Source organism: Haliaeetus albicilla, chromosome 3, assembly GCF_947461875.1.
Source record: "Haliaeetus albicilla chromosome 3, bHalAlb1.1, whole genome shotgun sequence".
NCBI lineage: Eukaryota > Metazoa > Chordata > Aves > Accipitriformes > Accipitridae > Haliaeetus > Haliaeetus albicilla.
This window is the reverse complement of record NC_091485.1, coordinates 76,739,823-76,760,619: the sequence shown is the minus strand read 5'-3', so window position 1 is coordinate 76,760,619 and position 20,797 is coordinate 76,739,823. Positions and strand designations below refer to the sequence as shown.

At 67.9% G+C, this 20,797-nt stretch overlaps 2 protein-coding genes and 2 non-coding genes across 5 annotated transcripts; 3 read left to right on the top strand and 1 right to left on the bottom strand.

The window, feature by feature from the left end:
- Positions 1-1,477: 1,477 nt before the first annotated feature.
- Positions 1,478-11,536, bottom strand: SLC39A4 (solute carrier family 39 member 4). Its single transcript, XM_069778641.1, has 11 exons — positions 11,308-11,536; positions 9,960-10,520; positions 9,339-9,582; positions 8,567-8,733; positions 7,845-8,118; positions 6,116-6,288; positions 5,380-5,547; positions 4,517-4,571; positions 4,134-4,286; positions 2,613-2,800; positions 1,478-1,926 (listed from the first exon to the last, which is right to left on the bottom strand). Exons 1-11 carry the CDS (start codon positions 11,500-11,502, stop codon positions 1,798-1,800), a joined length of 2,307 nt encoding a protein of 768 aa, XP_069634742.1. The 5' UTR covers positions 11,503-11,536; the 3' UTR covers positions 1,478-1,797.
- TRNAR-CCG (transfer RNA arginine (anticodon CCG)) lies at positions 4,401-4,473 on the top strand. The gene has a single exon. It is a non-coding gene; the product is annotated as a tRNA-Arg (tRNA).
- A 969-nt stretch (positions 11,537-12,505) lies between the features above and the next one.
- On the top strand, positions 12,506-12,578 carry TRNAR-CCG (transfer RNA arginine (anticodon CCG)). Its single transcript has one exon. It is a non-coding gene; the product is annotated as a tRNA-Arg (tRNA).
- Positions 12,579-18,328: 5,750 nt separating this feature from the next.
- On the top strand, positions 18,329-20,776 carry VPS28 (VPS28 subunit of ESCRT-I). Of its 2 annotated transcripts, XM_069780231.1 has the most exons (9): positions 18,329-18,519; positions 18,659-18,687; positions 18,797-18,834; positions 19,647-19,736; positions 19,831-19,936; positions 20,024-20,125; positions 20,218-20,271; positions 20,367-20,458; positions 20,545-20,776. In XM_069780231.1, the coding sequence occupies exons 1-9, from the start codon at positions 18,483-18,485 to the stop codon at positions 20,660-20,662; spliced, it is 666 nt and encodes a 221-aa protein (XP_069636332.1). In that variant the 5' UTR covers positions 18,329-18,482; the 3' UTR covers positions 20,663-20,776. The 2 variants fall into 2 exon arrangements, with proteins under 2 accessions (XP_069636332.1, XP_069636333.1); XM_069780232.1 differs by lacking the exons at positions 18,329-18,519; positions 18,797-18,834 and having other exon boundaries at positions 18,669-18,687.
- Positions 20,777-20,797: the final 21 nt, after the last annotated feature.

The window sequence follows — 20,797 nt, the reverse complement described above, 5'->3', positions numbered from 1 at the left end:
CTAGGGGTCCTGCACCCTACAGGGGTTCTGCACAGCCCTTGGGGCGCACATTATAGGGGTCCTGCACCCTATAGGGATCCTACGCACCCCTTAAGGTACACACTGTAGGGGTCCTGCACCCTATAGGGTTCCTGCAACCCCCCAGGGGGCTGCACCCTATAGAGACCCTGCACCCTATAGCAGCCCTACACCCCCAAACAGGGACTGCACCCTATGGGGGCCCTGGGCCCCACAGAGACCCCAGCCCCCCCCAGGGATTACACCCCCCAGGGTACCTGCACGGCTGGGCCCGGCACCCTATAGGGGTTGTCCACCCTGCGCCGGACCCAGGGGCTCTATAGCCCCCCCGGGCCCTATAGCAGCCTGCCCCCCACCCCGGGCAGGGGGTCTCGGGGGGGGGACGGACACAACAATGGGCACCTGCCACAGGGCTCCTGCGCCCCACGGGGCTCCTATAGCTCTATAGGGCTCCTGCCCCCCGCGGGACTGCTCCTGCTGCCCCCCCAGTCCTCCAGCCCAGACCCCCAGCACCGTTCGGTGACCTTTATTTCGGGCGCTCGTGCACCCCCCCCGTACAGAGAGAAGGGCCGGGCGCTGGGTGCCGTGATGGGCGACGCCGGGGTGTCAGGGCGCGGTGACGGTGCGGTGCCAAGGCAGAGCTGGACGGTGCTGGGGGGTGCCGGTTAGTGCTGGGACGGTGTGTGGTGGTGCTGGGTGACGCCAGAGTGATGCCAAGGCACTGCCGGCAGCGCCAGGATGGTGCTGGGTGGTGCTGGGGCAATGCCGGGCAGTGCCGGGACGGTGTGTGGCGGTGCTGGGTGATGCCAAGGCACTGCTGGCGGTGCCAGGGTGGCGCTGGATGGTGCTGGGTGATGCCAGGATGGTTCTGGGACACTGCTGGGTGGTGCCGATTAGTGCCGGGATGGTGTGTGGTGGTGCTGGGTGACACCGTGGTGGTGCTGGGTGACGCTGTGGTGGTGCCAGGGTGGTACCAGGGCACTGCTGGGCGATGCTGGGCAGTGCCAGGATGGTGTGTGGTGGTGCTGGGTGATGCCAAGGCACTGCCGGCAGCACCAGAGCTGCGCTGGATGGTGCTGGGTGATGCCGGGCTGGTGCTGGGGCAATGTCTGGCAGTGCCGGGTGATGCCAGGCTGGTAGCAGGGCACTGCTGAGCAATGCCGGGCAGTGCCGGGACGGTGTGTGGCGGTGCTGGGTGATGCTGGGGTGATGCCAAGGCACCGCTGGCAGTGCCAGAGCCGCACTGGATGGTGCTGGGTGATGCTGGGCTGGTGCCGGGGCAATGTTTGGTCATGACGGGCAGTGCCGGGTGATGCCAGGGTGGTACCGGGGCACTGCTGAGCAATGCCGGGACGGTGTGTGGTGGTGCTGGGTGATCCCAGGGTGATGCCAAGGCACTGCTGGCAGCGCCAGGGCCACGCTGGATGGTGCTGGGCGATACCGGTCTGGTGCCGGGCGATACCGGTCTGGTGCCGGGGCAATGTCTGGCAGTGCCGGGTGATGCCAGGCTGGTACCAAGGCACTGTCGGGCAGTGCCAGGACGGTGTGTGGTGGTGCTGCTGATCCCAGGGTGATGCCAAGGCGCTGCCGGCAGTGCCAGGATGGTGCTGGGTGGTGCTGGGGCAATGCCGGACAGTGCCGGGACGGTGTGTAGCGGTGCTGGGTGATGCCAAGGCACTGCTGGCGGTGCCAGGGTGGCGCTGGATGGTGCCAGGTGATGCCGGCCTTGTGCCGGGCCGCCGCCAGGCGATGGTGCTGGGTGCCGGCGCGTGGCGGTGCTCAGTGGAAGACGCTCTCCTCGTAGAGGGCCAGCAGCAGGAGCAGCCCCCAGCCCCCCAGCAGCCCGGCGCTCTGCAGCACCAGCACCAGCCACGGCCGACCCTCCCGCGCCGCCAGCATGGCCGGTACCTGGGGGGGGGGAGGTTGTGGTTCAGGGGCGGCACGCGGCCGGCAGACCCGTGGCACACGCGGCACGGCACGTGTATCGCCGCACGGCACGTGTATCGTGGCACTGGCACGTGTATCGTGGCACGGCACGTGTATCGTGGCACTGGCACGGCACGTGTATCGTGGCACTGGCACGTGTATCGTGGCACGGCACGTGTATCGTGGCACTGGCACGGCACGTGTATCGTGGCACTGGCACGTGTATCGTGGCACGGCACGTGTATCGTGGCACTGGCACGGCACGTGTATCGTGGCACTGGCATGTGTATCGTGGCACGGCACGTGTATCGCGGCACTGGCACGGCACGTGTATCGTGGCACTGGCACGTGTATCGTGGCACGGCACGTGTATCGTGGCACTGGCACGGCACGTGTATCGCGGCACGGCACGTGTATATCGCGGCACGGCACGTGTATATCGCGGCACGGCACGGCACCCGTGGCGCCGACGGCACGTGGTGCATCGCGCACGGCAGGGCACGCGCCCCGCGGCACGGCGCGGCGCGTGGCGCCGCAGGCGTGGCGCGCGCGCGGTGCAGCCGGCACGCGCGTGCGGCACGGGTGGCGCGGCGCAGCGCGCGTGGCGCGCGCGTGGCAGACGACGCGGCGCAGAGGTGGGACCCCCGCGTCCCGCGGCGTGGGCTCACCATGTCGCAGAGGGCGAGGTGGAGGAGGAGGCCGGCGGCCAGCGCGGTCAGCCACGCGCGGGCCGCGGCGGCGGTGCCCAGGGCCAGCCCGGCGTAGACCCCCGGCAGGACGGGCAGGGTCCCCCCCAGCCCCAGCGCCAGCACCCGCCGCCCGCTCAGCCCCGCCTGCTCCAGCACCCCCAGGGCCCCTGGGGGGACCCCGACACCCGTCAGGCGGGGGGCGGGGGGGGGGGGGGGGGGCCCGGAGCGTGGCGTCCGCCCGGCGCCCCCCGGACCCCTCTCCCACCGGGTGCCCCCCGCTTCCCGCCCCGAGCACCCCCACACTGTGCACCCCCCGCCCCCCCACCTTCCCCCCGCGCCCCCTCCACCCCCTGCACCCCCCCCGTGCACCCCCCCCCCACACCCCGTATGCCCCATTCACCCCCCACCCCACAGCCTGCGCCCCCCACGCACCCATCCACCTCCCACCCCCTCATGCACCCCAGAAACCCCCCGCGCCCCCCCAGGCACCCCCACCCCCTCGCTCACCCCACACCCCCACGCACCCCACACCCCTCACCCCTTGCACCCTACGCACCCCCCCACCCCACACACCTCCCACCCTGTCATGCACCCCAGACACCCCCACCCCACACCCCCCGACCCCCCATGCACTCCCCGCTCCCGTGTGCCCCCACCTCCCCCCACGCACCCCTCACCCCAGACAGCCCTGCACCCCACACCCCCCACACCCCGTATACCCCACGCACCCCCCCACCCCATGCCCCACACCCCCCACACCCCCTCAAGCGCCCCGCACACCCCCCTTGCACCCCAGACACCCCCCACCCTACTCACCCCTCATCCCTTGCCCCCCCCAAGCCCCCCCCACCCCCCGCACCCCCCCAAGCACCCCAGACACCCCCACCCCATGCCCCCCACTCCCCCCCACCTCCTCGCACCCCCCCTCACCCCTCACCCCACGCACCCCACACCCCAGACACCCCACGCACCCCCCACCCCCACATGCACCCCAGACACCCCCCACCCTACTCACCCCTCATCCCTTCCACCCCCCAACCCCCCCACACCCCCCACCCCCTCACGCACCCCATCACCCCACGCACCCCCCACCCCCTCACGCACCCCAGACACCCCCACCCCATGCCCCCCACTCCCCCCCACCTCCTCGCACCCCCCCACCCCTCACCCCCACGCACCCCCCACCCCCCACACACCCCAGACACCCCCCACCCCACTCACCCCTCATCCCTTCCACCCCCCAAGCCCCCTCCACCCCCCCACCCCCTCACGCACCCCACACCCCCCCACGCACCCCATCACCCCACGCACCCCCCACCCCCCCACGCACCCCAGACACCCCCCACCCCACTCACCCCTCATCCCTTCCACCCCCCAAGCCCCCCCCACCCCCCCACGCACCCCAGACACCCCCCCACCTCATGCACCCCCCACCCCCTTGCCCCCCCCACCCCCTCCCCCCTCATCCCTTGCCCCCCCCGCCCCCCCCGCCCCCCTCACCCAGCGCGTGCGGCAGCCCGTGGCAGAGCAGCGCCAGCCCCGTGCCCAGCCCGCTCTGCCGGGAGGCGGCGAAAGCGGCGCCCAGCGCCAGCCCGTCCGTCAGGCTGTGGGACGCGTCCCCCGCCGTCACCATGCAGGGCAGCGCCCACCCGCCTGCGGGGGGGTTTATCCTTTTTTAGGGTGGGGAGAGGAAAAAAACCCCCAAACCCCCCAAAACTTCCCCCCGGAGCATCCACCGCCCCCGCCCGGCTGCATCCCGGCCGCGGCGGCCCAGTGGCCTAATGGATAAGGCATCAGCCTCCGGAGCTGGGGATTGTGGGTTCGAGTCCCACCTGGGTCGGGGCGTCTTTTTGGGGAGGGGGGGATTGGGGAACGGGGGGTACCCCGGCTCGGCGGGTCCTGCGTGCTCTGGGGAGGGTCGGCGTCTTCCACCTTTACCTGGGGGAGGGGGGGAGGCGGGTCTGGGGGCCCCTGCCCCGCACTATTGGCATCCCCTGCCCCACATCCCACCCGGCACCCCCTGCCCTGTAACATCCTACCTGCGACCCCTGCCCCACACCATCACCAGCTCCTCACTCCACAACACCCCCCATCCCACCACCCTCCTGCCCCACATCCCACCCTGCCACCCCCTGCCCCATATCCCCCCAGCTCCCCACCCCACATCGCCCCATAACACCCACCACCCCCTGCCCCACATCCCACCCGGCCCCTCCTGCCCCACATGACCCTCCCAGCACCCCCAGCTCCCTGCCCCAAAACACCCCCCCCACCCTCCATCCCACCACCCCCCCGCCCCATATCCCCCCCCACCATCCAGCACCCCCAGCTCCCTGCCCCACATCACCCCACATCCCACCCAGTACCCCCTGCCCCATATCCCACCCCAGCATCCCCAGCTCCTCGCCCCATAACACCCACCCAGCCCCCCCTGCCCCACATCCCCCCACGCCAGCCCCCTGCCCCACGACCCCCCCACATACCAGTTCAGCACTGGAGGCCGCCGCCTGCTGCCCCACATCCCCCTGGCAGCACTGCAGCCCCACGCCGTGGTCGCACCGCGGCCCCCCCTGCGCCCCACATTCCGTCAGCGCTGCCTTGCCACCCCCACAGCCCCCCATGCCCCCCCCAGACCCCCCCATCCCACCCCACACCCCCCAAACCCTCTGACACCCCCTCCCCACACCCCCAGCCCCCCCTAACCTCCACCCCCGCACCCCCCCATGCCCCCCCCGTCGCCCCCCACCTCGTCCCCCCTCCGCAGCAGGATGCCCAGCAGCTTCTCCAGCAGGAAAGCGGCGTAGAGCCCCCCCAGCACCCCCAGCAGCTTCCAGGGGGGTCCTTCGGCCGAGCCCCCCCCTTCCCCGGCGTGGCCGTGGTGGTCCCCCTCGGCGTGAGCGTGCAAGCCCAGCAGCTGGCGAGGGCACCCGCGTGCTCAGGCGTGAACGCACGCGGGCGTGCGAGCGAGCGTGCGAGGCCGCCGCGCGCCCGCAGAAATGCACGTCCGCGCATTTCTGCGGGCGCGCGGCGGCCTCGCACGCTCGTTTGCACGCGTGGAGCCCCGGGCAAGAAAAAACCCCCCACGTGTGCTCACGAGTGTCCCCCTGCTGTGGGTGTGTGTCCCCCCCCGTGGGTGTCCCCGTGTCCTCGCGTCCCCCTGCAACCCTCCCCGTGGGTGTCCCCCCACGTCCCCCCCCACGTCCCCATCCCTCCCTGTGGGTGTCCCCCCATGTCCCCCCCCACGTCCCCATCCCTCCCCGTGGGTGTCCCCCCACGTCCCCCCCACATCCCCATCCCTCCCCGTGGGTGTCCCCCCACGTCCCCCCCCACGTCCCCATCCCTCCCCGTGGGTGTCCCCCCACGTCCCCCCCCACGTCCCCATCCCTCCCCGTGCGTGTCCCCCCATGTCCCGCCACGTCCCCCCGCATCCCACCCCCACGGACGCCCCCGCCCCCCCGTGGGTGTCCCCCCCCGTGTCCCACCAGCGGCAGGAGGTGCAGCAGAGCGTCCCCGCTGAGCGCCCCGGCCGCCAGCCCCAGCAGCAGCGGGTGCAGCCAGCGCTGGGCTCGGCGGCAGGGGGGACACCGCAGCAGCGCCAGGGCCGCCAGCGGGCACAGGCACAGGCCCACGCCGGTGGCCGTGGCCAGCAGGTACCCTGCGGGGACGGGGACGGGGGGGGACACGTCACGGGACGGGGACGCGGGTGGGCGCTGTCACCCCCACGGGGATGCGCGGTGCCATCCCGTGGGACGGCAGGACCCCGTTCCCAGCGGTGCGCGATGGCGTTCCATGGGACAGCAGGACGTGTCCCCGTCCCCGTCCCCAGGGGTGCACGATGCCATCCCGCAGGATGGCAGGGCACTGTCCCCGTCCCCAGGGTGGCACGCTGAGGTCCCACGCCATGGCAGGACCCCGTCCCCATCCCCACCCCATTCCCAGCAGTGCACGACAGCATCCCATGGGACAGCAGGATGTGTCCCCATCCCCAGGGGTGCGTGACGCCATCCCATGGGACGGCAGGACCCTGTCCCCATCCCCAGGGTGGCACGCTGAGGTCCCACGGCATGGCAGGACCCCGTCCCCATCCCCACCCCATTCCCAGCAGTGCACGACAGCATCCCATGGGACAGCAGGATGTGTCCCCATCCCCAGGGGTGCGTGACGCCATCCCATGGGACGGCAGGACCCTGTCCCCATCCCCAGGGTGGCACGCTGAGGTCCCACGGCATGGCAGGACCCCGTCCCCATCCCCACCCCATTCCCAGCAGTGCACGACAGCATCCCATGGGACAGCAGGATGTGTCCCCATCCCCAGGGGTGCGTGACGCCATCCCATGGGACGGCAGGACCCTGTCCCCATCCCCAGGGTGGCACGCTGAGGTCCCACGGCATGGCAGGACCCCGTCCCCATCCCCACCCCATTCCCAGCAGTGCACGACAGCATCCCATGGGACAGCAGGATGTGTCCCCATCCCCAGGGGTGCGTGACGCCATCCCATGGGACGGCAGGACCCTGTCCCCATCCCCAGGGTGGCACGCTGAGGTCCCACGGCATGGCAGGACCCCGTCCCCATCCCCACCCCATTCCCAGCAGTGCACGACAGCATCCCATGGGACAGCAGGATGTGTCCCCATCCCCAGGGGTGCGTGACGCCATCCCATGGGACGGCAGGACCCTGTCCCCATCCCCAGGGTGGCACGCTGAGGTCCCACGGCATGGCAGGACCCCGTCCCCATCCCCACCCCATTCCCAGCAGTGCACGACAGCATCCCATGGGACAGCAGGATGTGTCCCCATCCCCAGGGGTGCGTGACGCCATCCCATGGGACGGCAGGACCCTGTCCCCATCCCCAGGGTGGCACGCTGAGGTCCCACGGCATGGCAGGACCCTGTCCCCATCCCCGTCCCCAGCAGTGCACGATGCCATCCCGTGGCACAGCAGGACCCCAAGACCCCCGTCCCCATCCCCAGGGCTGCGCGATGCCATCCCATGGCACAGCAGGATGTGTCCCCATCCCCATCCCCGTCCCCAGGGCTGCGCGGTGCCATCCCGCAGGATGGCAGGACCCTGTCCCCATGCCATTCCCAGCGGCGCACGATGCCATCCCGTGGCACAGCCGGACCCCCAGACCCCCGTCCCCCTCCCCAGGGCTGCGCGATGCCGCCCCACGGGACGGCAGGACCCCGTCCCCGTCCCCCTCCCCGCTCACTCTCGAGGGTGCTGAACTGGTCGGTGGCCGTGGGGCCGGTGGGGCCGGTGGCCGTGGGGCCGGTGGCCGTGGGTCCGGTGGTGCTGGCGGCGGTGGGCCGGTGCCGGCGGTGGGCAGCGGGGTGTTGGGGTGCGGGGGGGTGTTGGGGGGCGCAGGCTCGGCTGAGCTGCTGCTGCAGCAGCGCGGGGGCCAGGCGCAAGAAATCCCCCCGCGAGAGCGGGACCCCCCCGGGCAGCCCCAGGGCCTCCAACAGCTCGGGGGGGGACAGGCACACCTGGGGGGGGGCACAGCCTCAGCCCTGGGTGGATGGAGCCCCCCGGGGGGGGGGGCTGGACCCTATCCCCGCCCAGAGCACCCTGACACCCCCCCCAAGCAGCCCAGACCCCCTCCCAGCAAACCTGACCCCCCCCGAGCACCCTGACCCCCCTAGGACAGCCCAGACCCCCCCCAAGCAATCTGACCCCCCCCGAGCAGCCTGACACCCCCCCCAGGGTACCCTGACTCTCCCCCAGGGGACCCTGACCCCCCCAAGGGAACCCAGACCCCTCTAGATCAGCCCAGACCCCCCCCAAAGCACCCTGACCCCCCCAGAACACCCTGACCACACCCCCCAAATACCCTGACCCCCCCAAAGGAACGCAGACCCCTCTAGATCAGCCCAGACTCCCCCCCCAAGACCACCCTGACCCCCCCCAGGGCACCCCCGGGTGCCCCCTCCTCACCGTGTCCCAGGGCTGGCTCTGGATGCGGGTGTGGGGCAGCGCATCGGGGCGGCCGTCCTCATCCCCACGGGGGGGGTCTCCATGGGGGGGGTCTCCGTGGGGGGGTCCCGGTGGGTGCTGCTGCTCCCCGGGCCCCAGCCCCAGCTGCTCCATCAGGGTGCTGAGTCCTGCCGGGTGCCGTCACAGCTCTGCCCCACGGCATCTGCCCCACGCCCCCCTGCCCCATAGAATCTGCCCCACTGAATCTGCCCCACAGCATCTGCCCCACAGCTCCCTGCCCCACGGCATCTGCTCCATGCCCCCCTGCCCCACAGCATCTGCCCCATAGAATCTGCCCCACAGCTCCCTGCCCCACGGCATCTGCCCCACGCCCCCCTGCCCCACGGCATCTGCTCCATGCCCCCCTGCCCCACAGAATCTGCCCCACGGCATCTGCCCCACAGCTCCCTGCCCCACGGCATCTGCTCCATGCCCCCCTGCCCCACAGCATCTGCCCCACAGCTCCCTGCCCCACGGCATCTGCCCCACGCCCCCCTGCCCCACGGCATCTGCTCCATGCCCCCCTGCCCCACAGAATCTGCCCCACGGCATCTGCCCCACACCTCCCCGCCCCACAACCTGCAGCCCCCCCCATTGCCCCCATCCCAGGGCTCCCTGCCCCATTCCCTCTGCCCCCCCCCAGCCCCATATCCACCCCCTCACCCCACATCCCCCCCCACCTGCCCCCCCCCACCCTATAGCCCCCCCCCCATCCCCCCCCCCAGTCCCTCACCGTGGGGGCCGTGGCCGAAGCGGAGGACGAGGTAGTCGAGGAAGAATCCGGGGGGGTCCGTGGGGTGCAGGCAGCGCCCGCGCAGCACCAGGGCACCCAGGGCGGCCAGCACCCGCTCCCCCGGCCGGACCCCCACCCGCGGGGACGCCGACCGGCCGGCCGCCAGCACGCCCGCCGCGTCCACACAGGCCTGCGCCACGCCGGCACCGTCACCGCCACCGCCCGCGCCGCCCCCCGCGCCCCCCGCGCCGGCGATGAACCCCCCCCACGGCGCGCGCCGGTGTCACCGGGGCACGGGTGTCACCTCCCCGGGGCACGGGTGTCCACGCGATGGTGGCTGTGGCACGTGTCACCTCCATGGGACACGTGTCACCTCCCCAGGACACGTGTGTCCACACAATGGTGGCCGTGGAGCGTGTCACCTCCCTAGGACACGTGTGTCCACGCGATGGTGGCCGTGCCACACGTGTGACCTCCCCGGGACACGTGTGCCTGTGACGGTGACCCCGTGTCACCTCCCCGCGCCCCAAGCCATACGCGCCTACGCCGGTGGCCGTGCCACGTGTCCCCTCCCTGCGCCCCACGCCCCCCGGTGCCCTACGTCCCCCCGTGTCCCCTCACCTGGTGGCTGTCGGCGCTGCGGTAGTTGGGCTGCACGGCCGCCAGCAGCTCCGTCACCTCCCACAGGCCGGGGCCGCCGCTGCCGGTGGTGATGCCGGTGGCGTTGGCATTGGTGGCGTTGGCGGCGTTGGCATTAGCGTTGGCGTTGGCGCTGGTGTTGGCGTTGGCATTCGTGTTGGCATTGGCGTTGGCGCTGGCATTAGTGTTGGCATTGGTGTTGGTGCTGGCGTTGGCATTGGTGTTGGCATTGGTGTTGGTGCCGGTGTTGGCATTGGTGTTGGCGTTAGCATTGGCGTTGGTGCCGGTGTTGGTGTTGGCGTTGCCATCAGCGTTGGCATCAGCATTGCCATCGGCGTCGGCGTCGGTGTCGGCGGTGAAGGAGCGGTGCAGCGCCCGTGCGCGGGCAGCCCAGCGCCCTGAGGCGGCGTCGGCGCAGGCGGCGTCGGGGTCCCGCAGGGTGGCCAGGACGGCGGCCCCCAGCCAGGGCAGGTCGGCGGCCTCCAGCCCGGCGGCGGCACCCGCCTTCCCCGCCAGTGCCAGGACGGCGCCCGCCGAGAGGCACTGGGGGAGGCACGGGGGGGTCAGGGTGCCGGGGGGTCACCGGCAGCACGGGGGCATGGTGGGGGGTGCCGGGAGCAGCGGGGCTGACACCCATCCCCGTGTCCCCAGCCCCACGGGCACCCCCCAAAATCTGCCACCCCACCCCCCCCCCGTGGGACCCACCAGGCACCCTGCAAGGGACGGGGACATCCCTGGGACCCCCCCAGCACCCTGCCGGGGGTCAGGGACCCCCCCGGTGGAGACCACGCGCCCACCCCTGTGCCCACCACGGCGGCACCGGCACGGCGCGGACCCCCGGGGCGGGTGCAGGATGGGGGGGGATGGGGCTCAGCACCCGGCACCCGGGTCCTGGGGCACCCGGGGGGGGCAGCGGGTCCCCGCACCAGGCAGCGCCGTGGTGCGGTGTGCCGTGATCGGATGCACAGCACCATGCGGTGCTGCACCGTGCCATGCTGCATACGGATGCGCGGTGCCATGCGGTGCTGCACCGTGTCACACACAGATGCACGGCGCCACGCGGTCGGTGCTGCACCGTGCTGTGCCGTATACGGATGCATGGTGCCATGCAGCGCCGCGCCACGCCGTGCCATGCACAGATGCGTGGTGCCATGCGGTGCTGCGCCATGCCAGGCGGTGCCGTGGCGTGCCACGCACCACTCCAGGGTGCCGGGCGATGCTGCAGCACGCCGAACCGCGCCGTGCCGTGCCGGCGAGCTGGAGTTTGACCCCGTCCGCCCGCCCTGCCTTCCTTTCCACACGGCCCGGCGTCGCCGGCGCGGGCGCTTACCTTTCCACACGGCCCGGCGCGGCACTGCGCACGGCCGGCGGCGATGCCCACGAGGGACTCCACCGCGCCGCGGGGCAGGGAACCGCTTCCCGACGACAGCAGGGCCTCCAGGGCCGCCACCGGCTCGGCGACGCCGGGGGCATCCCCGCCGGCCACCCCCGAGCCCAGGGTCAGCAGGAGCAGCAGCGGGGTCATGGCGAAAAAAAGCGAGGGGGGGTCCCGAGCGGCACGGAGACGCCGGTGGGCCGCAGTGCCGTCGGTCCCGGGGGTTGCCCGGCCGGTGCCGGTGTGCCGTGGGGCGCCGGGGCTGTAAAACCGCCCGGGGCCGCGGCGGTGATTGGCTCGGGGCGAGATTGCCCCGGGTTAACCATTCCTCAGGGCCCGGCACGGCGCCTGCGCCCGCGCCCGGCCCCCGCCGAGCCCCGGCACCCTGCGCCCTCGCCCGCCCCACGGGTGCCGGGACCCTCCCCGAGGGTGCCGGGCTCTCCTCCGGCGCCCCGCTCACCCTGGGGTGCTGCACCCCTGCCCGGCACGCGACCGCCGTGTCCGTGGTCGGGAAGGGAGTCAGCCCCGCCGCGGCCTCTGCTAGGGCTGCCGGCCGGCGAGGGGACGTGGTGACCCACGGGCGGCCCTGCCGTGGGTCCCCGGCCGTGCCCTGCGGCACCGCGGTGCTGCCGGTGGGGCCTGGGCAGCACGGCATGGGTTGGCACGGCATGGCATCGCACGGTTCCACGCGGCACGGCATGGCACGGCACAGCCGGACTGCGGACGCAGCACGTGCCGATGCCCCGGGAGCCGCCCGGCTGCCCCACGGCAGTACCGTGCCCCACGGCACGGCCGTACCGCGGCAGAGGGGCAGGCAGGGAGGACGTCCCGGCTGCAGAGCCGTCGCCGTTCCCGGCGGAGCCGGTGCGGCAGCGCACCGGGGCGGCTCGTGCCCGGCACACCCGGCCCGCAAACAGGGAGACGGCCCTCGCCGTGCGCCCAGCCGTCCCGGTGCCGGCGGGTGCCGCGGCCGCCCCGACCTCTCCCCGCCAGCCAAAGGCCAGCTGGGCCGGTGGCACCGCCGGGGTCCACCCCGTGCACCCTCATTAGCTTCAGTGACCTCATTAGGGTCAGCGACCTCGTTAGGGCCAGCGACGCCCTCGCGCCCTCCCGGCCGTGCCGCAGCGCCGGGCACCCACCGCGCCAGTGGCCGGGCCCAGTGGCCTAATGGATAAGGCATCAGCCTCCGGAGCTGGGGATTGTGGGTTCGAGTCCCACCTGGGTCGAGGAGGGGGGAAGGAACGTGGATTTTGCCCCACGGGGCGGACCGGCCACAGCCCCGCGGTGACGTGTGCGCCGTGCCGGCACCGCCGCGGCCACTTCGGAGCATCCCGGGGGCGGTGGGACGCGGGGTAACCTTCACGGGGCTTCCAGCCAGAGCCCCCCCCACCAAATCCCACCGGGAGAGGAATTATTTTCACCCAAGGCTGCCTTGGCAGCAATGGGCGAAGCCGAGACGGTTTTCCGCTCGCTCCCACAAGGACACGGGCAGCCGGACCACGCCTGGACGGGGCATGGGTCCGACAGGGCGTCGGGCTTTAATATCCCGGCAATCAGGCGGTGTCGTTAAGGGCAATAAAAGAATAAACCTCCTCGCACGATATTGCAGCTCGGCACGGCATCAGCCAAGGTGCCGGGGAAGTTAATGTTTGACGATGGGTCTGCCCGACGATGCTACGGCAGGAGGGGATGCCGGCACAGCGCCAGGCAGCGTTTGGGGGAAAATCTGTGGAAATGAGGCGGGTTTTCCACCGTCATTGAGGGTTTGGCTCCGAGATGAGATCCCTGGCGTCCGTCCCTTCTCCTCCCCATGCCCATAAGTTTCGGTTTTGCTGGGGGTTTGCCTTCGGCACAAGCTCACGGCGCGGGGAAGGCAGATCCCGGGCAGCGTCTGCCGCAACCGGCCTCGTACCGAGTCCCGAGTCTCTCGTACCGAGACCGGCTGTTTGCCCGCTTTCGACAAAGCCCGGCTTGGGTACTGGTGGGGACCGTAACAAGCCTGGGGAGGTTCGTCCCTTGTCCCTGCACAAATACCGATGTCCTGGTCAGCATCACGTCAACCGGTTTCCCTTGGACGGTGCTGAGGAACCGCCGAGGAGCCGCCGAACCGCCCAGGTCCACCCAAAGCTCGGGCTGATCCCAACCCAGGTGGGATGGGACCTCCAAGATCGGCTGGTCCAACCTTCCGTGGCGAAGGAGCCTGGATCGGATCCATGATGGGGGCTCCACCACGTTGTCCCAGCCGTTGGTGGTTCTCGCTGTAAAACACGTCTTAGGTCAAGATGAGACCTCTCCCGGCGTTCCTTGTCCTCGCCGTGTGGCTGCTGGTGAAGGGAGAGCCCTCTGTCCGCTCGGTAGCTGCCTGGGGTGGGTTGACGGTGGTTGGCTGCCGGACGCCCACCCAGCCGCTCCATCACCCCCCTCCATCAACGGGACAGGGAGAAAATAGGACAAAAAGCTCGCAGGTGGAGGCAAGGACAGGGAGGTCGCTCACCGACTACTGTCATGGCAAAACAGACTCTACTTGGGGAAATTAATTGGATTTATTGTCACTCAGTAACAGAGTAGGAAAATGAGAAAGAAGAACCATCTAAAGATCTAAAACCATCGTCTCCCCCACCCACCTTCATCCCAGGCTCAGTGTCACTCCTGACTCCTCTTCCTCCTTCCCCCGAGGGACGGGGAACGGGGGTTGGGGTCAGTCCGTGATGCTTTGTCTCTGCTGCTCCTTCCTCCTCGCACTCTTCCCCTGCTCTGGGGTGGGATCCCACCCATAGGAGACACTCCTCCATGAGCTTCTCCAAAGTGGACCTCCACGGGCTGCAGGGCGATCTGCTCCATTTGGACCTCCATGGGCTGCAGGACAGAGACCTGCTCCAACATGGACCTCTACACGCTGCAGGATGTTGATCTGCTCCATCTGGACCTCCATGGGCTGCAGGACGGAGATCTGTTCCATCTGGACCTCCACGGGCTGCAGGACAGAGACCTGCTCCAACATGGACCTCTACACGCTGCAGGATGTTGATCTGCTCCATCTGGACCTCCACGGGCTGCAGGACGGAGACCTGCTCCAACATGGACCTCTACACGCTGCAGGATGTTGATCTGCTCCAATGTGGACCTCCATGGGCTGCAGGATGGAGATCTGCTTCAATGTGGACCTCTACACGCTGCAGGACAGAGATCTGCTCCATCTGGACCTCCACGGGCTGCAGGACAGAGATCTGCTCCAACACGGACCTCTACACGCTACAGGTCGGAGATCTGCTCCACATGGAACTCCATGGGCTGCAGGCAGGACTTCTGCTCCAGCACCTGGAGCATCTCCTTCCCCTCCTTCCCCTCCGGCCGTGGGCTCCGTGGGGCCACTCCTCTCCCGTTGCCTCACTCCGCGTTATCCCAAGAGGTGCCGCTGTCACCAATGGGCTCAGCTTTGGGCTCCGGCGGGTCCACCCTGGAGCCGTCTGGAACCGGCTCTGTCCAACAACGGGGCCAGCTCCTGGGGTCTTCCCACAGAAGCCCCCCCCGTGTAGACCCCACACAGCACTCCTTAAGTACCGGAATACGCGACCAGGTCCGCCCCGAGCCTTCTCCAGGGAGATGAGCCCCATCTCCACCAGCCGTCCATCCCAGGGCAGGTTCTCCAGCCTTTGGATCGTCTCCACGGTCCCCTCCGGCACGTCTCCGTCCTTCGGGAGTCGCAGCGGCGGCCAGAGCCGGACACGGTACCGCCGGCTAGAGCGGGATGACCGCGTCCGTCTTGGCCAACGACGTCCCTGCGGATCCAACCCAGCACTGGGTCTGACGATTTGTATCTCAATCTCTTACACATCACGTAATAAAAGAGCAGGACTACCTCGGTTTTATTGAAAGTGGACTTCCTGATGGACTTCCATTTTCTCTGGAAGTTGTATTTTTGTGGTTGCATGAGAACATTTTTCCTTGGCTGAAAGAACCAAAGGTTCTGCTTCTTAAGTTTGCTAAACATTGACAGAAGCAACACACAAACCCTAAGTCTTCAAGGAAAACTGTGGTATAATTCTGCTTTAATTTGTCTGATTTATACCTTTATATTATTTATACCTTATTTATATGAATAATTAACCAGAATTTGCTTAAGCCAGGTCTAAGCCTCTTGAGCCAGCTCTAAATCTTTTAAGGCAGGTCTAAACCTCTCCTTCCAACTCAGGAAACCTCTCCTTTCTGCCCCAAAACCTGTGCCTCGACAGCGCTGCGTGACACAGAGGTCCCAACAGCGGCAGGGTGCGAGCGTGGAGAAATTCCACGCGGGGACAGACGACAGGACATCGATGTGATGATCAAAGTCGCCAGTTTATTGAGCACAGCTGATCATTTTTATACAATTCTCTGAGTTCCTTAAAAGCTTTGATTGGTTGCTGCATGCAAGCATATAGCATCCATGCGTACAAGCATAAAATGTGGTTGGTTATATCGACACTGTGCATGCGCATAAATATAAGATATAATGGGTTATACTAACTCCGTACACGCGCATAAACATAGGACATAATTGGTTATATCAACTAGAAGATGCGAAACTTGTCTCAGTCCAATTGGTCGAGATAATCTGCCAAATTGAGGTTGTTTGTGCCAAGCTCCCTTTATCGTGGAATGCGCACCTGCGTTCTTCTAATCGGCGTCTTTCTTTTCTTTCGTCTTCTTGTTTATTCTGTTCAAGGCCTTCTACAGGCGTCTGGGATGCTCTTGCGACCGTTGGCTAAATGTGTGTCCACGTGCGAGGGACGGACGGACGGACAGCAGGACGCTCTCCCGCGGGGACGGAGGACGGCTTTCCTCGGCGCCGGCAGCACAAATCCTGGTGCTGGGCGGCCACCGCGAACCCACCGGGGTGCTGGGGTGGCTGTGAAAGGGGTCATGAGGCCCTTTCTTCGCGTGGCGACGCGGCAGAGCATCTCGGGGATTTTCCTCTTTATTTTTCTATTTCTTCTTATATTTAACCCTGTGATTTTCCTAAGTGGAAGATGCTCAAGATTTCAGAAATCCCCGTATCCCGGTAGCGCCCAAAGTCACCAGCCGGCAGCCGTGACCCTGGACTCGAATCGCGACTCGGCGCTAAACCGCAAACCGATCCGTCGTCTACCGAATTTGGGAGCCCCGAGGACGTCGAGCCGCCGTCGTCAACCCCGTTTCGGGGGTAACCAGAAGATCGTGACGGCGTTTCTCAGCTCCAACAGAAGACACGGACACCCCCGGGAAGCGGCGAGGAGCCGGTGCTGGCGGCGGGACGGGTCACCGAAAACCGGGTTCCTTCACCCACCCGCGCGCCTGGAGCGCGTACCGGCATCGGGACGCGGTTACAAAAAAAAACCAAATGCCTCGACGTCATCTCGGCGCTGGGAAACCCTCGGAAACGCCGCCGGGTTTTTCCCGGAGTTTGTTTCTTTCCCGTATTTCCCCTTTCCTGGGAACGACCGACCCCGCCGTGAACCCCGCGGTCCCCGGAGCCCGTCCCGGCGTTTTACGGCCTCGCGGCAAAGGTCGAAGCGCTTCGCCCGGCTCCGGAGGGAGTCCTCTCGCCCGGCGCGGCGCGCCAACGCCGACGTCCCGGCCTTCACCCCTCCTGCTATCGGCGGGTTTACGGCCGCCGCGGGACGCGTCAGCCGCCACCTCACGCGCTCCTTGCCCCGCCGGTGAGGCCGGACAAGGACAGTGTCCTCCTCCTCCTCCTCCTCCTCCTCTTCCATTCCCAGCCGGCCATCGCCTTCCTTCGGAAAGCTGCCTGCCTGCAGGGCTGCAGCGCCGATGCCTGCCTGCAACACCCATGTGTAACCGCAACACCCATGCCTGCCTGCAGTGCTGCCTCCCCTGCCTGCAACGCCGATGCCTGCCTGCAGTGCCTGCACCTAACCGCAACGCCGATGCCTGCCTGCAGTGCCTGCACCTAACCGCAACGCCGATGCCTGCCTGCAGTGCCTGCACCTAACCGCAACGCCGATGCCTGCCTGCAGTGCTGATGCCTGCCTCCAACACCGACACCTGCCTGCGATGCCGATGCCTGCCTGCAACACCCACGCCTAACCACGACGCCGATGCCTGCCTGCGACGCCGATGCCTGCCTGCAACGCCGACACCTGCCTGCAGCGCAGACACCTGCCTGCAACGCCCCCACCTAACCACGACGCCGATGCCTGCCTGCGATGCCGACGCCTGCCTGCAAAAATTTTGTTTGCATTAGGGTCTTCTTCCCGCTGTTAGTAGTAAACGTTGTATTTTATAAAAGTATCAAATTATAGATGTAACTACCAAGAAAGTCTGAGTTCAGTCTGCTTCCCAGCTGTGAGAGACTCCGGTACTCTAAACGTGGTCAGGACAGTGTCCTGCTAGTTCTAGTTATAACTCAGTAGACCTTTCCTTTCACTTTATTTAAGCTTAATTTTAGTGCAAAGTTGTCCTCACTGTTCACCTCCCCGCCGTTAAGCCCCCAGATAACATTCGCAAGATGACGCGCAACCGCCCGCACGCTCTCGAACCAAAGCCAGCTCCTCGTACGACGGCTGGTGACGCGCAGCATAAAAAGGACTAAAACCCGCCGTACCGTGGGGTTTGGGCCGTATTCAGATACGGGTCACGCGCAAGAGCAGATTTGAGAAATCACCAAAAAAAATAAATAAACGGCGACACCCGCAGCGCCGACGCCTGCTGCAGCGCTGTCGTCCCCCCCCAGCGAAGCCCCGCGGGGCAGCGCACAAGGCGACACCGTGTTGATGCAGCCCCCCCCCCCCCGGCAGGACCCCCCAGACCCGGGGAGCGGGGGGCGGCCCCTTCCCGCCAAAACCGGCGCCTAATTCCCGCCAAAAAGCGGCGCCTATTCCCGCCCGAACCTCTAGCCCCGCCCCTCCCGCCCTTCGCCCCGCCCCGCGAGGCGTTCCACCGCGCAGGCGCGACCAGCCGAGCGCCGGATCGTCGAACCGCCGGATCGTCGAACCGCCGCCATTTTGCGGAAGAGCGGCGGGGCCACCGGCACCGGGGGAAGGGGAACGCGGACCCCTCCGGTCGCGGACGGGGAGGGGGGGGGGGGGGGACACGACACACACAGCCCCACGACACCCCCAGGCCCCTCCGGGTGAAGCGGGGGCCCCGGCGGGATGTTCCACGGCATCGCGGGCCCGCCCGGGATGGGAGGTGAGAGCAGGCCCCGCGCCCCAGGCCCTTGAGGGGGGGTTCAGGGGTATAGGGGGGATTTTGGGGTTACCGGGGGGGCTCTCGGTGTTTCCCAGCCCCCGTCTAACGCTGCCCCCCCCCCCCCCCCTTTTCTTTGCAGCCCCCGGGAACAAGCCGGAGCTGTACGAGGTGAGTGGGGCAGCTGAGCCCCCCCCAAAACCCGGGGCTGAGCCCCCCAAAGCCGGGGCTGAGCCCCCCCCAAACCCGGGGCTGAGCCCCCCCACCTTGTTCCCGGCAGGAGGTGAAGCTCTACAAGACCGCGCGGGAGAGGGAGAAGTGAGTCCGGTCCCAGCCCTGTCCCTGCACCCGGGGGGGACACACACACATACACCCCCCATGATGGCGCGGCCCCGCAGAGGAAGGTGGCCGGGGACACAGCTGTCCATCGCCATCTCCCCTTCTCCATCACCATCCTTCCTGGAACCTCTCTCTCCACCGCGGTCCCCCATTCTCCCATCGTGGTCCTTTTCTCTCCCACTACGGTCCTCTTCTCACCATTGCGGACCCTCTTGGGACACTGCTCTCCACTGTGGTCCCCTTCTCTCCATTGTGGTCCCCCATTCTCCATCACAGTCCCCTCTTCTCCATCACCATCTTTCCTGGGACACCATTGTCCATCACCATCCCCTCTTTTCCATCGCCGTCCTTCCTAGAACCTCTCTCTCCACCGTGGTCCCCTGTTCTCCCATTGTGGTCCTTTTCTCTCCCACCACGGTTCCCTTATCTCCATCACAGTCCTCTGTTCTCCATTGTGGTGCCCTTCTTTCCGTCACAGTCCCCTCTTCTCCGTCGTGGTCCCTCTTGGAATGCTCTCCATCGAAGTCCCCTCTCTTGGGACACTGCTCTCCACCGTGGTCCCCTTCTCTCCATTATGGTCCCCTCTTCTCCATCCCCGTCCTTCCTGGGACACCGTTGTCCATCGCCGTCCCCTCTTTTCCATTGCAGTCCTTCCTGGGACACTGCTTTCCACCGTGACGCCCCCATTCTCCATCACAGTCCCCCCATTCTCTATCGTGGTCCCCCTCTTATCCATCGCAGTCCCCCTCTTGGGACACTGCTCTCCACCGCGGTCCCGGTTGCGGTTACAGGTACGACAACATGGCCGAGCTCTTCGCGGTGGTGAAGACGCTGCAGGCTCTGGAGAAAGCCTACATCAAGGACTGCGTCTCTCCTAACGAGTAAGTTCTGGGGCGACGGAGCCCTCGGGAGGGTCGGTCGTGTCCCTGTGGGGGGGGGACGAGCCCGTCCCCTCCCTGCCCTGTCCCTCCACAGGTACACGGCCGCCTGCTCCCGCCTCCTGGTCCAGTTCAAAGCCGCCCTCAAGCAAGTGCAGGGCTCCGAGATCAGCTCCATCGACGACTTCTGCCGCAAGTTCCGGGTGAGCTGAGGCGCTGCCGGTACTCTTGGCAGGTGCCGGGGCTTCGCGGGCGCCGGTCATGGCGCTCATGGCGTCGTCTCCCCGCAGCTCGACTGCCCCTTGGCCATGGAGAGGATCAAGGAGGACCGGCCCATCACCATCAAGGACGACAAGGGCAACCTCAACCGCTGCATTGCCGATATCGTCTCCGTACGGTGCCGGGGGGTTGCTGGGGCTCGGCTTCAGTGGTTTGGGGAGGGTGGGAAGGGTCGTGGTTGAGCCGAATACTCCTTCCCTCCCAGCTCTTCATCACGGTGATGGATAAGCTGCGCCTGGAGATCCGAGCCATGGACGAGGTAGGGTACCGCTGCTCAGCCGTGTGCCGTGGCAGCCCCCGGAGTCCCGGTTTGGCAACACCGGCGCGGCGGCTCACCCCCAATTCTCTCCCCAGATCCAGCCAGACCTACGGGAGCTGATGGAGACAATGAACCGCATGAGCCACCTGCCCCCCGACTTTGAGGGGAGGCAGAAAGTCAACCAATGGTGAGTGCCAGGGTGCCAGCACCGTTACCGGCACCGTTTTTGGGGTGCCGGCGTGCCGCTGACGCGGCCCCCCCACCTTCTCCCAGGCTCCAGACGCTCAGCGGGATGTCGGCGTCAGATGAGCTGGATGATTCCCAGGTCCGGCAGATGTTGTTCGACCTGGAATCTGCCTACAACGCCTTCAACCGCTTCCTCCACTCCTGAGCCATCCAGCACGTGCCGGCACCGCCGCTCCCTCCCGGTTTGAGATTCCCAGTCCCCTCCCAGTCCTTACTGGCGTTAAGAGGAAGTCGAGGACAATAAACCCCTCATCCCTCACCTGCCTCGCGAGCACCGGTG

Bases quoted from the DNA above. Each gene is read 5' to 3' on its own strand.
- SLC39A4 (XM_069778641.1), bottom strand. From the start codon at position 11,502: ATGACCCCGCTGCTGCTCCTGCTGACCCTGGGCTCGGGGGTGGCCGGC. The intron at 8,734-9,338 runs GTGAGGGACTGG...GGCACCCGGCAG, and splicing joins CTTCGGCCACGGCCCCCACG to GACTCAGCACCCTGATGGAG. The intron at 4,572-5,379 runs GTGGGGGGCGAC...CCCCTCCCCCAG, and splicing joins TGCTGCGGAGGGGGGACGAG to GTAAAGGTGGAAGACGCCGA.
- VPS28 (XM_069780231.1), top strand. From the start codon at position 18,483: ATGTTCCACGGCATCGCGGGCCCGCCCGGGATGGGAG. The intron at 18,835-19,646 runs GTGAGTCCGGTC...TTGCGGTTACAG, and splicing joins ACCGCGCGGGAGAGGGAGAA to GTACGACAACATGGCCGAGC. The intron at 20,126-20,217 runs GTACGGTGCCGG...CTTCCCTCCCAG, and splicing joins GCATTGCCGATATCGTCTCC to CTCTTCATCACGGTGATGGA.